At 35.8% G+C, this 15,659-nt stretch overlaps 2 protein-coding genes across 2 annotated transcripts in view; both read left to right on the forward strand.

The window, feature by feature from the left end:
• LOC123245941 (complement factor H-like) overlaps nucleotides 1-15,659 on the forward strand; it is a 141,296-nt gene that overhangs the window by 15,347 nt on the left and 110,290 nt on the right. The window contains exon 2 of the mRNA XM_044674910.1: nucleotides 6,691-6,915. Coding sequence (XP_044530845.1) covers nucleotides 6,691-6,915 — 225 coding nt within the window. The remainder of the gene's footprint in view (nucleotides 1-6,690; nucleotides 6,916-15,659) is intronic.
• On the forward strand, nucleotides 10,613-14,701 carry LOC123244513 (60S ribosomal protein L10-like). Its single transcript, XM_044673027.1, has 2 exons — nucleotides 10,613-10,640; nucleotides 14,263-14,701. Exons 1-2 carry the CDS (start codon nucleotides 10,613-10,615, stop codon nucleotides 14,673-14,675), a joined length of 441 nt encoding a protein of 146 aa, XP_044528962.1. The 3' UTR covers nucleotides 14,676-14,701.

Here is a 15,659-nt window from a genome sequence, read left to right on the forward strand (position 1 = left end):
TGTTTATTAAATAATTACTACAGACCATTGTTTACTGCAATAGGAAACCAAAATATAAAAATGTCATAATTGAAAAAGGATATGTTTCTTACAAGCAGGTGACAAAGTACCCCAACCTCTACATAAAAAGGGAAGAAATGCTGGGAGGACTTACTTGTGCAAAGATTATCACTCCACCTCCCTTTCACCATGGGGTTCCCAGGCAGAGAGAGGTCCTAGCTAGTGGTCCCAAATGCACTAAGTAGATGGTGATACAAGGATAACTTCCTGATCAGTGAGAAGATTTGGAGAATATATAAGTTTCATTATCTTTGCTATGGCCCTCATGTTCAGAGACTCTCCATGAGCATCATCCTAGTTTAGATCTTGGTCCTTCCCAGGACTAACCCAAATCCAGTCGCTCCCTAAGAAAACTGTTATATATTTTGTTTTCTTATCTGTGTGTTTTGTTTTGTTTTGTTTCCTCTTCTTCCTTTTAGAGCTGTCTCTATCAGGCTTCTTCTATCCTGAAAGTGAATATTATCTGGCACTAAAGTCATTTAAGTGGTGGAAAGTACTCTAGAATTGAGGTGTCAAACACAGACTTGTGGGATTAATGTCCTGCAACACTCTTCCAAGCAGCTGAAACAAATAAAAATGTAATTGAGAAATATTTAATAAAATAAATAAAAATAAAACATAAGGTAAGTAGTGTTAATATTTGGCTTCCTAAGGCAATATGCAATTGCAGGAAACCTTATGTACAGTTTAGTGTCCACTGCTGACCCTTCTATTGGGACACATCTGCTCTGGAAGATCTGAAGTGTCCTACTACCAAGAGGTAGAGTGTGTTTGGGGCAATATCATAATCCTTCTCCTCACCTCATTCAAGTTAAGCTATTTTTTACTTAAATGGAATGGAGATCTTTTTGAGCATTGGTTGACTCAGTGAACCAAAGACAAGGACTATGGATGTCACTATGTTATCACTTACATACCAAACAGCAACGAGGGATTCCAGGGAAATTCAGACAAGGGAGCTTTGTTCAACTGAATCAGCTTGAGACATCCTAAACATCTACCCTCATTAAATGTCCTTTTCCTGATAACATTTAAGTAAATCTTTTCTTGACTGTTCAATGACCTATTAATATATTGCTTTGAACCAGTATTGAACCTAAAATACCAGAAGACTAGCTTGAGTCAGGGCCAGACAAGAGTAGCTATATTCAATTCTTTACTCAGGGTACTGAATTCAATTGAAGACTGGAGAAAAATAATAGAGATGACAGAAAAAAAGAGCAGTCAGAACAAACTTAAGGATTATAGTTTCATTCTTCCCTTTTGACTGTATACAGCCATACATCTAGACTCTGTTTGTCTCATGTAACTCCATAAGAAGACTCATACATAGTTTAACTTCTCATGAGATGTTCTTCTGTCAAAAATTAAAAGGGACCTGGAACTTAAGTCACACACCATAAGTTTAGAAACTATTATTTCAAGTTGTGATTGCCAAAATAGTATCAAATATTTCAAATGAATTGAGAAACCAATCAAGAAGCAAACATTGGTAAGATATATGTAATGAAAAGAAAAATTTGAGTTAGTCTCATTGCAAATGATTAACTAAAAGAGAAGTTCTAAATTTGCAATATTTTTAGAGTGTTTGCCTAAACTCCCTAGAGGTGAAATATTGGTGTCTGGTTTTGAAAATCATCATCTTTACTTTTTTAAAAGAAATTTCAAAATTCCTTCAATCATTCCAAATTTCTTTCTGTGATGAAAGCTATTTTACATATTAATATTCCACCAATGATTGCTTTATGTGACAGGACTATGACTTTAGAATATAATTATGATGGTTTTGCTATTTTTGAATTTATCATTAAAAATCCTCAAAGATTTTAAAATTTTGTTCTGCTTATTTCTTTCACATTTTTACCCTAAAATATACTTCAGATGACTCAATCTACCCTTGGTAGATACACTCATTATCCAAAAGGCTAGTTGAGTAATTTGAATATAGCATGATTTAACCATTCTGAATGAAAAACTTAAATGTTGCTTATGAAACTTAAAATCTATTGTGTTACCTTAGAAGATGATCATTTTAATAGATTAGTAGCCTTTGTCTCTTATTTAAATTAATCCCATAAGCTAATACAACTAAATTTCATAATCATTTTACTAATCTTTGTCACCTTCTAGCATGTTGTAGTCAAATCTGAAAATTGAGTGTTAAGTAAGGCATCAAGGTTCTGTAAAATATTTTAAATGGACTGAATTATATAAGCATTTGCTATCTACTCTGATAAACAATATTTGCTAGTTGGTACAAAGACAAAAGTACTGGGGATGCAAAGTCAAAACTAAAGCAATATCTTCCTTCATAGGTTATAGCCTATTAAAAGAGATGTATATAGACAAGTAAATGCAGAATGTCATTCCCTTCTCCAAAAAAGTTAAAAGGCAATACTCTATAAATAAAGTGTTAGTAGATAGGATGATCAAGAAAGGCTTAATGAAAGTGACACTTAAGTCTAATCTTGAAGAAAACATGGAGTTCTTATGAGGCAGAGTTCAGTAGAGAATGTAAATCATAAAAGACCACAAGAGCATAAGGATGGAGACATAAAATGGACTGTTGTGTATAAGGAACTGTAAAACACTAGTTTGACTTTGCATGAAGGGAAGTAATATGTGGTCTTGCAATAAAGATGTTAGGTTCCAACTACTAAGAGCTGTAAAAGTCAAACTGAAATTTTAATGTAATCTTGAAAATGATCAGGAGCCATTAAAATTTACTGATTAGAAAAGAAAAATGGTCAGATTTGTACTTTAGGAAAACTATTTTGGCAGCTGTGTGAAGAATGAATTGGAATGGAGAAGTGCTTGAAGAAGAGATTTGAATTTAGGACAATTGCAATAGTCACTGTAGACAAAAGTGGGTGAGAACTTCAATTAGGGCAGTGGCTTTTTAAAAGTCCTAATTCTATAAGGACAAATTTTTTTCTCAATGATTATATATTTACTGAAATTAAAAATCATGACCTGAAATTACATTTATTTGTTTTTCATTGCAACCAAGAATTGATGATTTCCTCAATAAAGGTACTCTTTGCATTAATTCAGGTCACAATCTGACAGTCACTTAATAGGACATGCTACTCTGAAAGAGGTAAATATGACTTTTGTATGTAATTATGTTATTTTTTTTCTTTTGGTGTGGTTTATAACCATGATGTAGCATGATGTACTATACAGATAAAAATTATAGAAGGCTGACATTGTTTTAAATTCTGCCTCTGAAACATACTGGCTATCATGAGTCTCAGCAAGTCACTTAATGTCCTTTTCTACCAGGGAAATCTCTAAGGCTATGAATTGCATAGCCAATGTCCAATAAACATTGAATTTCTTATTAGTAGTTCCCTAAGCTAAGAAAATGACAACTCTGATCCAAAGAAACTAAACTTGTTGACAGCTCCAAAACATATTGCACTTATGACTGAGAAAATCACTTAATCACTTGGCCTCTCTATATTCAAAAGTACATTCTAAGACTGAAAATTAAAGTATGGTTGCTGATCTTCATTGTTAGATATAGTTTATTTTCTAGAAACTATAGCTTGGAATCATAAGCCTTGCTCGCCCTCTTCCCTCATGCCCAAATTGCCTTGTAAAATGACTGTAAGGTCATTTCCAATAGAGAAAATTTTAAAAAAAGAAAAAAAAGAAATTTCTGAGCCAGGAAAACACTATCAAATAATCAAATGCTTCTATATATGGGTTATTCATAAGCTTCAGATTTGGTATTGTAATGGGGAAAAGTGGTTTTTGGTTTGAATATATTTAAGATTGGTTGTCAGGGGGAAATTCCCCAATTAAAAAATAACCTCAAGTCAAAATTGACTTTTATGGAAATGTATTTACAATTGGGAAGAGGCAGAAGGAATAAGGAAATAAGAATCTAAGACAGTAGGTAAATTACTATGATCCTCTAATTAATCCAGGTAGATCTAATTAACCCAAGATAAGAGTCAGAGGGCCAGAGGCCCAGAGGCAAAGAAGCAAAAGCTTCAGTCACAGAGTCTCTATTAAAGGGAATTTCCTTAAGAGAAGTACAGGAAGATTCAGTTTTTAAACTCACTACATGGAATTCCAAAGAAGATATTAAGAACAGTCTCATCAAGGTGTAAGGAGGAAAAGGGGGTTTTATGGGTTCAATATATTAAAAGGTGGTCACCAGGGGAAATTTCCCCAATGAAGGAATAATCTCAAGTCAAAATTGACTTTTATGGGAGTTTATTTCTTTACAATTAGGAAGGTTGAAGGTAGGGAGATTGAGAGAGAAACTCTGGCCTGGACCAGAGGCCCAGACCAGGTAAGAATTTAGAGGCCCAGCAGAGAGACACAGAGGTTGATTAAACAAGGCTTCTAGCCACAAGGCCTCCTCCAATAAGAGAGGCCTCCTTAAGGCTAGAGCCTCCAGAAACACCAAGAGAAGAGAAAGAGAGTCAGCCTAACTTACCCATGTGACAATTCAAAGGAAAGCAGTCAGAGATTCCACCAGAGTCTCAGCATTCCAACACTCCTCCACAAACCAGAAGAGGTCCTCACCCAATGCTGTCTTCCACCCAATACCTCAGCTGACTGAGGATCCTCTCCTTTTAAAGGGGTCACTTATGTGTCACTTCCTGCTCCTCCCTCCCAATTCACGTGTCCAATCACAATAGATGCTTTCTCAAAAAAAGCGTAGGGGATGGTGCCTCAATTTTGATTGGTTACTCACTCTAGCACACGTGGGTTAGGACCTCCCAGAATTGGAAGGTGCTCTCACCTCTGTGTAGACTTAATTTAATTATCACAAAGGTCTCAGCATCCCAGCCAGCACTCCTCCATGAACCAGAAGAGCTCCTTCATCAGAATACCTCTTCTCCAGAAGACCTCCTGACTCACTCAATTCTCTCTTTTTAAAGGGATCATTTATGTGTCACTTCCTGTGCCTCCCTCCTAGTTTGTATGTCCAATCACAAAAGACCCTTCTCTTAGGACTGCCTAGGGGGCAGTCAGTCGATTCTGATTCATCACCCATGAATGGGTTACAGACCTCCCAAAATTGGAGATATTCTCACCTTTGGTGTTTAAATCTAAAGATAGGCAGTGTAGACAATTTAATTATCACAGTATACTTAAAGAAACAAATATTATTACTTTATACTTATCCCTTATCTGGGTAATTCAGAAATGGCACTCTATGAGAACTAAGAATATTAAAATGCAATATTTTTTAATCTCTTTTACAAACATCACCACATTCTGTCTAAATATGTTTTTAAATTTTTCTTATTTTGGTCTTTGTTCCAACCTATATTTTCATACTTCCATGAAAAGAAGTCACAAATTTCCCTTCACAAAAAAGCAAAACCTGATAATAGTATAGTATGATTATGAACATTCATTATATGCTCATATGAATTTTTTTGGAGGTAGAAACTGACTTGAAGAAAGTTGGCATTTTAAGAGGTAAAGATGAGGAAGAAATATATGCTGGACATGAGAGATAGCCCATTCAAAGTCCCAAACATAAGAGGGATCATATTACATTCAGAATCAACTACTAGTCCAGTTTGACTAGAATGTAGATTGTATGAAAGAAACTACTATTAAATATTTGGAAAGGCAGATGGGAGTCAGATGATGGGAAACCTTATATTCCAGGCCAGTAATTTTTTTTATATCAGAAACAGAGAACTCTATGATTATTTAAGTGGACAAATGACATTATCAGATCTGTGTATTAGGAATGGTAATTTGGCTGATGTATGGAGGATAGTTTGGAGACAAAGTGGGATGAAGCATCCAGGACAATTAAGAGACTATTTCAGTAGTACAGGCAAGAGGTTATGTGGGCATGAAGTGGGGTAATGACTATATGACTTTCAGGATAAAAGGGAAAGATAGGAGAAATATCATGAAAGTAGAATCATCAAGCATGGAAATTTATTCAATATTTGAAGTACAGGAAAGGCAAAAGTGAAGGATGACTCAAAGTATGTAAACCTGTGTAATTGGATGGATGGTATCCTCAACTGAAAAAGAAAAGTGGGGATGAAGGAAGAGTTTTGCAGAAATTGAATAAGTTTAATTTTAGATATGTTAAGTCTAGCATATTGATATGAAATTTGTTTGGAAATGTTCAACTGATGGTAAAATGGGACTAGAGTTCAGAAAGAGACAAAGGTTGGATATGTAGATTTGAGAGTAATTTGCATAGAGCTAATTGAACTCATAGGAGCTGAAGAGATCAACAAAAATATGTAGAAAGTAGAGAATCTGTAGACCAAACTTTGAAGGATATTAATGTTTAGCGAGGAGACAGATGAAGCTGTAGAAAAACACTAACAAAGAATAATCAGGCAAATATGAGGAGAACTAAAATGAGCATGTTAGTAGTATCTTAAATGGCAAAGGGTGAGAGTATAATGGAAGAGTAGGAATTCTGTAGTAGCAAAACATCCCCAAGTAAGTTGATGACCAATTTTGAATATACACTGTTCCTGGAAGATTCTAAATCTCAGCTTATTCTGAGATCACAAATGAAAAATAATACAGTTATACTATATTGTGTAGTGTTTCTTCATAATAGAAAAATACAATTATCCAGTTAAATTATTAAAGAAAATATTTTATTTCATTTTCCCCAAGGGAAAACTTGTGAATATCCAGCAATAAGAAATGGACACCTTTATGAGCCATATTACCAGAAACAGGAATACTTTCAAAGAAGTTTTCCAGCATCTATTGGAAGAGAAATGTACTACCACTGTGATGACCATTTTGTACCTGTCCTTGGAACTAACTCATATAATAGCTATTGGACAAGATTTACTTGTACTGAAGAAGGATGGTCTCCAGTGCCAAAATGCATTAGTAGGTACACTTCTTTAAACTATTTGTAAAGGAGAGCTGTGCTAGGAAGCCCCAGATGATATTTAGAAAGGATGTAACATTCCAAATCTTTAAGACCTTTATGATGTCAACATTGAACATTCTAGAAAGCTTGGATTCCATCCTGTTACTTGGGGAGGGGGGGTGACATATCAAAAATTATTTTATTTTGCAAGAAGGAAGCTAATTGACATTATAAATTCACAATTCTTTCTTCTAGGGTCTGCTCTAGATGAATCATTAGCATAGGATACAATTTGCAATACTCAGTATCACTGAATTCTGATATCACTTTCTGCTTTACTAATAATTATACTATCTCTTGCATAATATCTTTTATTCTCTGATAATACTGACCTATAAGATTAAATATGGCTTGCTCAGTAACATTTTCTGTTCGAAGATATAATTACCTGCTCTCTGATAGAGTAGCCTACTCCCCCAAAGTACTTTCTTCCCTTTCCATGGAACTATCTGTTCTCTGGAGCACTGCCTTCTAGATTGCCTTCAATTGGTAAGATGCATTTTTTATTTAAACTTTTGTCCTTTTGTTTCCTAAATTTCCCTCTATTTATTTGCACTTCCATTTCCCAAGAGTCCAGCCCTTATAAAAAGAATTTTTTCCACAAAGAAAAATTAATAAAATAATAAGCACATTAAAAAATCTGGTTAAATATAATGTTACTAAGTGAGACCTTGGCTTGTTTTGATTTGTATTTCTTTTATTACTAATGCTTTAGAGCCCTTTTGTGTATATCCATGAACAGTTTATACCTCCTTCAGCCACCTTTATGGCCAATGGATCATATTTATCTCATCAGCCCATTACACTGGGGAAATTTTCACATTCTTTGAGTTGGCACCTTCTTACCTCACTGGCAAGTTTGAGGACTTTTGATAACCCTCAACCTAATTTATCCTGTTTACTCAAATGGTTTTTAGAGCCACAGTTGAGAGTTGGGTAAAAGAACACCAAAGGTAGATGAGCAGCCCTAAAATAATCCTTACTGTTCGGTCAGAAGTCAAAGAAACAAAAGGTCATCCACCATATCCCAGGATATTCTAGTTCTCCTGGTATTTTTCCTACCATAGAACTTTGATAATTCTTGGGTGGGGGTGCAGGAGAGGGGAAGTGAGGCTTAGAATATCATGCAATTCTGCCTCACTTAAATACAACTCGTGGCAAGTCAAGATATCTCGCAATAATTTCCTTAGTCTTCTTCCAAAACGATGGTCTAAGGCAGTTATGGGCAAACTTTTTAAAGAGAAGGACAAAGGAAAGGAAATGCTCATCTGTCAGTCTGTTTCTAAGGCAACTCCTTAGAAGTTTCATTGCATTACTCATTGTATTACTCATTGTATTCATCAGATTAGGAATAATGTCCCGAGGCCAGATAGAACATTTCAGCCCCCCCCCCCATCCAGTGCATGGGCCATAGTTTGCCCATCACTGGTAAACTAAACAATAAAAAGTCACATGACTCTTTTACTTGAACACAACTTTAAAGGTGTGCAGAGAGAGTTGGTTTCCAGAGTATAAGTGAAGAATCCAACCCCTCTCCCCCACCTACTATACTGAGACCTGCAAAAGGATTCGGTCTGACTCTGGGATTCTGCAGGGAAGGTTACAGCTGCCATGGTGTACCTTGTTACCCCCACAAGAACCTCAGGGCACTGACAAGAGTCTGACATATAGGTGGCTAGCAGCAAAGAAGAGGGGGAGGCCCAAGTTGCTGGGTACCCTTGGCCTCTGCTGTGGCTGGTGAAGATTTTGCCTCAGGGCAGATTAGCTTAACAAGTTAACTCAACCAGTCTAATCCAGTATACAAGCAGAACAGAGAAGATATAAGATCTCCTTTCGAGAAGAAAAGCTCAAACACAGTGACCCAGTAAACCAACACAGGAGCAAGTGTACAGTCCAAAGGAGGGGGAAAGAAAAAATGTAATTAAACACCAGAAGAAAAAGAAGGAAATTATGATTGAAAGTTTCTTTTTTTTAACCCTTAACTTCTGTGTATTGGCTCCTAGGTGGAAGAGTGGTAATGGTGGGCAATGGGGGTCAAGTGACTTGCCCAGGGTCACACAGCTGGGAAGTATCTGAGGCCAGATTTGAACCTAGGACCTCCCATCTCTAGGCCTGGCTCTCAATCCACTGAGCTACCCAGCTGCCCCCTTATTGAAAGTTTCTTTGAAAATAAAGAACAAAAAACAGAATCAACAGAGGAAGAACAAGGAACATCAAGAAAAACCTCAAAAAAATGCAGCAAATTGGCCTAAGACTTTTGAAGAGGTCAAAAAACAAATAAGACAAGTTGAAAAAAATTGGGAAAGGGAAAACCTAAAAAGCAAAATAGGTCATCTGGAAACAAAGGCACATGAACTTAAATGAGAAAATAGTGTCTTTAAAGCCAGAAGTGACCAAAAATGAGGCAAATAAATTAAAAGATGAATGACTTGAAAAGAAGAGTAGTCCAAAAGGAAAGAGAGGATCAAAGAGTCATGGATGAAATTCAGTTGTTAAAAATTATAATTAAACAATTAGAAGCTAGTGACTTCATAAGATATCAAGAAACTACAAAACAAAGTCAAAGGAATGAAAAAATAGAAGAAAATATGGAACATCTCATTGAAAAAAATCAATTGACCTGGAAAGTAGATCCAGGAAAGATAATTTAAGAATTATTGGACTACCCAAAGGTCATGATTTAAAAAAAAGTCTGGAAATCCTACTACAGGAAATTATCCCAAAAAATTGCCTTGATATCCTTGAACAAGAGGGGAAAATAGAGATTGAAAGAATCCACAGATAATCTCTTGCATTAAATCACTAAACGACAACTCCTAGGAATATTATAGTCAAGTTCAAGAACTCCCAGACTAAGAAGAAAATACTATAAGCAGCTAGAAAGAAAAAAATGTAAATAAAATGAACCCCAGTTAGAATCATACAGAACCTGGCAGCCTCCACACTGAAGGACTGGAAGGCTTGGAATATGATATTCTGAAGGCAAAGGAACTGAGACTGCAACCAAGAATCAACTATCCAGCAAAATTGATTCTATTCTTTCAGAGAAAATATGTCATTTAATAAAATAAAAGACTTTCAAGCATTCCTGAAGAAAAGCTAGACTTAAACAGAAAACTTGAGGCTCAAAATCATTTGAGAAGCATGAATAGGTAAATAAGGTAAATAAGGTAAATAAGAAAGAGAAAAAATGTAAAGGCTCAATAAGGCCAAATGACATGTATTCCTATATGAAAAGTTGATATTTGCAACTCTTAAAAATTGTTATCATTGTAGTGATAGTTAGAAGTATACATAGAGGGTGTGGTAGTAAACTGATTAGGGCATTGATGGACAAACTATGGCCCACAGGCCAGATGCAACCCCCTGAAGTTTTCTATCTGGCCCCGGACATTATTCCTAATCTGATGAATACAATGAGTAGGATACAATACAGTGAAACTTTGAAAGTTGCCTTAGAAACAGACTACAGATGAGCATTTCCTTTCCTTTGGCCTCCTCTTTAAAAAGTTTGCCCATCACTGGATTAGGATGATTTGTTAAAAAAAGAAAAAGAAAACAAGGGCAAAGAGGATAATATTAAGAGAAATGGGAAAAGGAAGTAAAATGGGATAAAATATATTACATAAAGAAGCAGGGGGGAAAACCAATATAATGGAAGGAAAGCAGAGATTGGTGAAAGGTAATACTTAAATTGTATTCTTACTAGAATTGACTCAGAAAGAGAAGAATAGCCAGATTCATTGAAGTATAGAACTGTGTGGGACGAAGAGGTATGGGGGGGGGTGACCAAAAGACCCTATAGTAAGAGGGGAATAAGAAGGGAGGGATTGATGACAGCATAATATAAAGGAGGAGAAAGGGGGTAGACTGACAAAAATCAAATACTGGAAGTAAGGGAAAGAAAGAAAGGAGAAAATTCAGAATTAAAGAAGTCAAAATGGAAGACAATACAAAGACAATAATCAGAACTGTGAATGTGAATGGGATGAACTCACCCATAAAATGGAAGGAGATAGCAGAGTGAATTAAAAAACCAGAATCCTGCACATGTTATCTACAAGAAACACACTTGAGAAAGGTAGAAAAACACAGGGTAAGGGTAGGAGGCTAGAACAGAACCTATTGGGCAACAACTGAGACAAAGAAGGCAGGAGTAGCAATCATAATATTTGACAAAACTAAAGTAAAAATAGATTTGATTAAAAGAGACAAGGAAGGAATGCAGAAAGTTACATCTTGATAAAAGGTAATATACAAAATGAGATTTTTTAAAGAGAAACTAAGGGATTTTGCCCAATTATATGGCAATAAATATAACAATTTAGGAGATATGGACAAATATTTACAAAAATATAAACTGCCTAGATTAACAGCAGAAGAAATAGAATACCTAAATAATCCCATATCAGAAAAAGAAATTGAACAAGCCATCAAAGAACTCCCTAAGAAAAAATCNCAAGCAATTGAGGGATATTGACAATAACTTGGGGGTTTATAGGAATCAGAGGAAATGAGAGTCTGTGTCATTTGGTCATCACATTACAAAAGTTTCTTTGGTCATCAAAATAATGAACAACTCAAGGATGATTTTGAAGGAAGATTTCAGGAGATGTCTTTATTTAGATTACAGCTAGACAATACTTTTTGAGTTGCTATTTTGAGATCCTGACCCTGACATGGAATCCCAGGCAATCTCATAGGCATGTCTTTTATGACTGCTTTTCCTCAATAGATTTAATTTGCCTTTAGGTTCCTTCATATATCCTCATAGTTCCTAAACCTTCTTTCAAATAGTTTTATTCCTTAGTATTTACAATGAGAAAATCAATAAATATTTGTTAAGGTCCCAGGAAGTCAAGACCTACTTCCTAGTTACCTCTAAGCCAATGGACAAATAGGAGCTGTTACTAAGACTTGTGGTCTGTCTTAAGAATTCTAATACTTTCAGGGAAGCTTTGCCAGGCTTCTGTGGGAAGCAAATCTCTGCTCCCATATCTTAGCTAAACAACAGTGCTTCTCTGAATTTCTAAGTAATAGGACCTCAGCATCTCATGTGTCCTCACAACAATATGTATGTATAAATATATATAAAAACTTGAGGTAAAAAAGAGGATGATATTAAGTGAAATGGGAAAAGAAACAAAATGGAGTAAATTCATATTTCATAAGAAAGCACACGGTGGGAACAGGGGAGAAGAACAATACACTGGAAAGGTAAAGAGGTTGGAGACAGGAAATATTTAATTCTTAAGTACATTGAAATTAACCAAAAGAGGGAAGAACAATCGGATCCATTAGGGCAGAGAATTGATTCATGGCCTATAGAGAAGGGAATGGTAACAAATGGACTGGTGAAGAGGGAAGCAATACTATGGAGGGAGAATCTGTGGAGTAGCTTTAGAAGACCCTAAAAAAATAAGAGGGGAAAAAGAAGGGGGGGAGAGAAAGAGAAGTAAAATAAGGATGGGAATTAAGGGGACTGATTGAAAACAAAACACTGGTGTAGAAGGAAATAGTAAAAGAAGAAAGGGCAAGACAAGGAGAGGAAATCAAAATGTTGGGGAATACATAGATGGTAATCATAACTCTGAATGTGAATGAGATGAACTCACCCATAAAATGGAAGCAATTAGCAGAGTAGATTAGAAACCAAACACAACTACAAAACACTTTCCACACAATTAAAACTAGATCTAAACAATTGGAAAAACTTTAATTGCTCATGGATAGGATGAGTTAACATAATAAAAATGACAATCCTACATAAGTGAATTTATTTATTCAGTGCCATACCTATCAAACAACCAAGAAATTTTTTTACTGAATCAGAAAAAACTATAACAAAATTCATTTGAAAGAACAAAATATCAAGAATATCAAGGGAAATAATGGGAAAAAATGAGAAGGATGGGGGACTAGCAGTACCAGATCTTAAGCTGTACTATAAAGCAGTGGACATCAAAAATATATGGTAGTGGTTAAGAGACAAAAGGGAGGATCAGTGGAATAGACTTAGGCTAAATGACCTCAGCAAGACAATGTATGATAAACCCAAAGATCCTACTTTGGGACAATAATTTTCTATTTGACAAAAACTTCTGGGAAAATTGGAAAACAGTATGGGAGAGATTGCGTTTAGATCAACATCTCACACCCTACACCAAGATAAACTCAGAATGGGTGAATGACTTGAATATAAAGAAGGAAACTATAAGTAAATTAGGTGAACATGGAATAGTTTACCTGTCAGATCTATGGGAAAGGAAAGATTTTAATACTAAACAAAAGTTAGAAAATGTTACAAAATGTAAAATGAATAATTTTGATTACATTAAATTAAAAAGGTTTTGTACAAACAAAACAAAAGCAATCAAACTTAAAAGGGAAGTAACAAATTGGGGGGGAAAATCTTCATAATCAATTGTACAAAAAAATCAAGCCATTCCCAATTGATAAATGGGAAAGGGATATAAATAGGCAATTTTCAGATAAGGAAATCAAAACTATCAATAAGTACATGAAAAGGTGTTCTAAATCTCTCATATTTAGTGTAGTTTAGGATTTTAACTTAGCCATGTTGGGTTAGGGCAAACCTGTCCGTTGCCCTGGATAGAATGTTGAAGGAGACATAAACCACTGGGCAAATACCAACTGCCAGTTGAGCTGAGAGTATAAAAAGTCCTGGAAACTCAGGCCTGGGTTCTGTTCTTCCCTGACCTGACTTCATCCTGACCACTCATCTACCCCTTCCCCTGGGCCTGGGTGTTGGGAGTAAAGGATGGTAGAAGTGAAAAGGGGTGGTGGGAGTGAGAAATCTTAGGATTTTAAGACCAAATCTTCTAGAGCAACACAATATTAATATTTATCATCATTTACCAGATTAGCCAATAGCTCAACTCTATTTCCTAACCAGAGACCGCTTCACTCTGGCTGAGGGCTGCCTGCCCTTGGACAGCCTAGACCTTCAAAGGACCTCTACCAGCTTTAGCCAGTTAATCCTTAAGATCAGACCTTAGTATTTCCAAGCCCTCTTACCATTGCTTTGTTCCTTCCCCAGTTATCAATAAACCCCATAGCCTTATCCAGTGAATCCTGTGATTATTTCCCTACCATCAATGGCTAGGAGAAAGGATTCTGAGCAGATAGGGCTGAAACAAACTCCATTGCTGAGGGGCAGGGAGTTCTACTTCCATTTTCTTCCTCCCAAGATCAAAGATTCTGATTTTGGCATCAGGAACTCCCCTGCAGAAATGGGACTTGGGGTACGGCTTGTTTTTGCAGTACCTGTAACCATTTTACAGGGGAAGAACTGAGGCAAGGAAAGGCGAAAGGCGTGCGCCTGCACCCTTTCCATGTCATCCGCATCAATAAGATGCTGTCATGTGCTGGGGCCGATAGGCTCCAGACTGGCATGCGGGGGGCCTTTGGGAAGCCCCAGGGCACCGTAGCCCATGTTCACATTGGCCAGGTCATCATGTCCATTCGAACCAAGGTCCAGAACAAAGAGCATGTGATCGAAGCTCTGCGGAGGGCTAAGTTCAAGTTCCCTGGCCGCCAAAAGATCCACATCTCCAAGAAATGGGGCTTCACCAAGTTCAATGCCGATCAGTTTGAGGATATGATCTCCGAGAAGCGGCTCATTCCCAATGGCTGCGGGGTCAAATACATCCCTAACCGAGGCCCCTTGGACAAGTGGCGAGCCTTCCACTCCTGAGGGCTGGCCTGTGGCCACCATCTGTATCTGTCAGCTTTTGTGCAGCCATAAATAAAGAGATAACTGCTTTCTGGTTTAAAAAAAATGTGACTCGGTTCTGAAGTTCTGTATGTTTTTGAGATATTAAGCATTTATTTGAGAAACTATCTCTGAAATTTCCCTCCAAGATTCTGCTTTCCTTCTACTCATGCTTTCATTGCTTTCATTTATATAAAACATTTTAATTAAATGTAGTCAAAATTAACATTTTGTTTATATTATCTCCTTTTATTCCCAGATCATATATCCTTTTTGGTCTTATCTTAGTAGATGCTGCAAGATATTAGTCTATATCTAGTTTCAGACTGCTTTCAAATTTTTCAAACGATTTTTACCAAAGAATGAATTCTTATTCCAAAAACCTTTGTCAAACATGTTACTATGATATTTTGCAACTCTTTGTTGTATATCTATTTTTTCCAGTGTTCTACTTTTATATTTCTTAATAAGTATCAGATAATTTAGATAGTTAATACTTTAGAATACAGTTTGAAATCTAGTACTGCTAGACCTCCTTCCTTAACCTTTTGTTTTCATTATTTCCTTTGATATTGTTAACTTTTGTTTTTTTCCAAATTAATTTTATGATTTTTAAATTTTAATTGGGATGGTATTAAATAAATAGATTAGCTTGGGTAAAACTTTCATTTTAATTATATTTGTTCTGCTTACACACAAACAAATAACATTTCTCCAGTTATCTAAATCTGACTTTATTTGTATAAAAAGTATCTTATAAATGCACTCAAATAGTTTCTGGATTTCTTTTGAAAGATATAATCCTATATCTTTATTCTGTCTATGACTAATTTAAATGAGTTGTCTCTTAATATCTTTTCTTGTAAGACATAGCTTTTGAAGTTGTTCACAACATGTCAACCAGTTTTCGAATCTCATTGAATATTACTTCACATTCCATTCTCTCTGATCTTTCCAAACTGACCT

The sequence above is a fragment of the Gracilinanus agilis genome, chromosome 4 (assembly GCF_016433145.1).
Source record: "Gracilinanus agilis isolate LMUSP501 chromosome 4, AgileGrace, whole genome shotgun sequence".
Classification (NCBI taxonomy): Eukaryota; Metazoa; Chordata; class Mammalia; order Didelphimorphia; family Didelphidae; genus Gracilinanus; species Gracilinanus agilis.

Bases quoted from the DNA above. Each gene is read 5' to 3' on its own strand.
- LOC123244513 (XM_044673027.1), top strand. From the start codon at position 10,613: ATGGAAGGAAAGCAGAGATTGGTGAAAG. The intron at 10,641-14,262 runs GTAATACTTAAA...ACCATTTTACAG, and splicing joins AAAGCAGAGATTGGTGAAAG to GGGAAGAACTGAGGCAAGGA.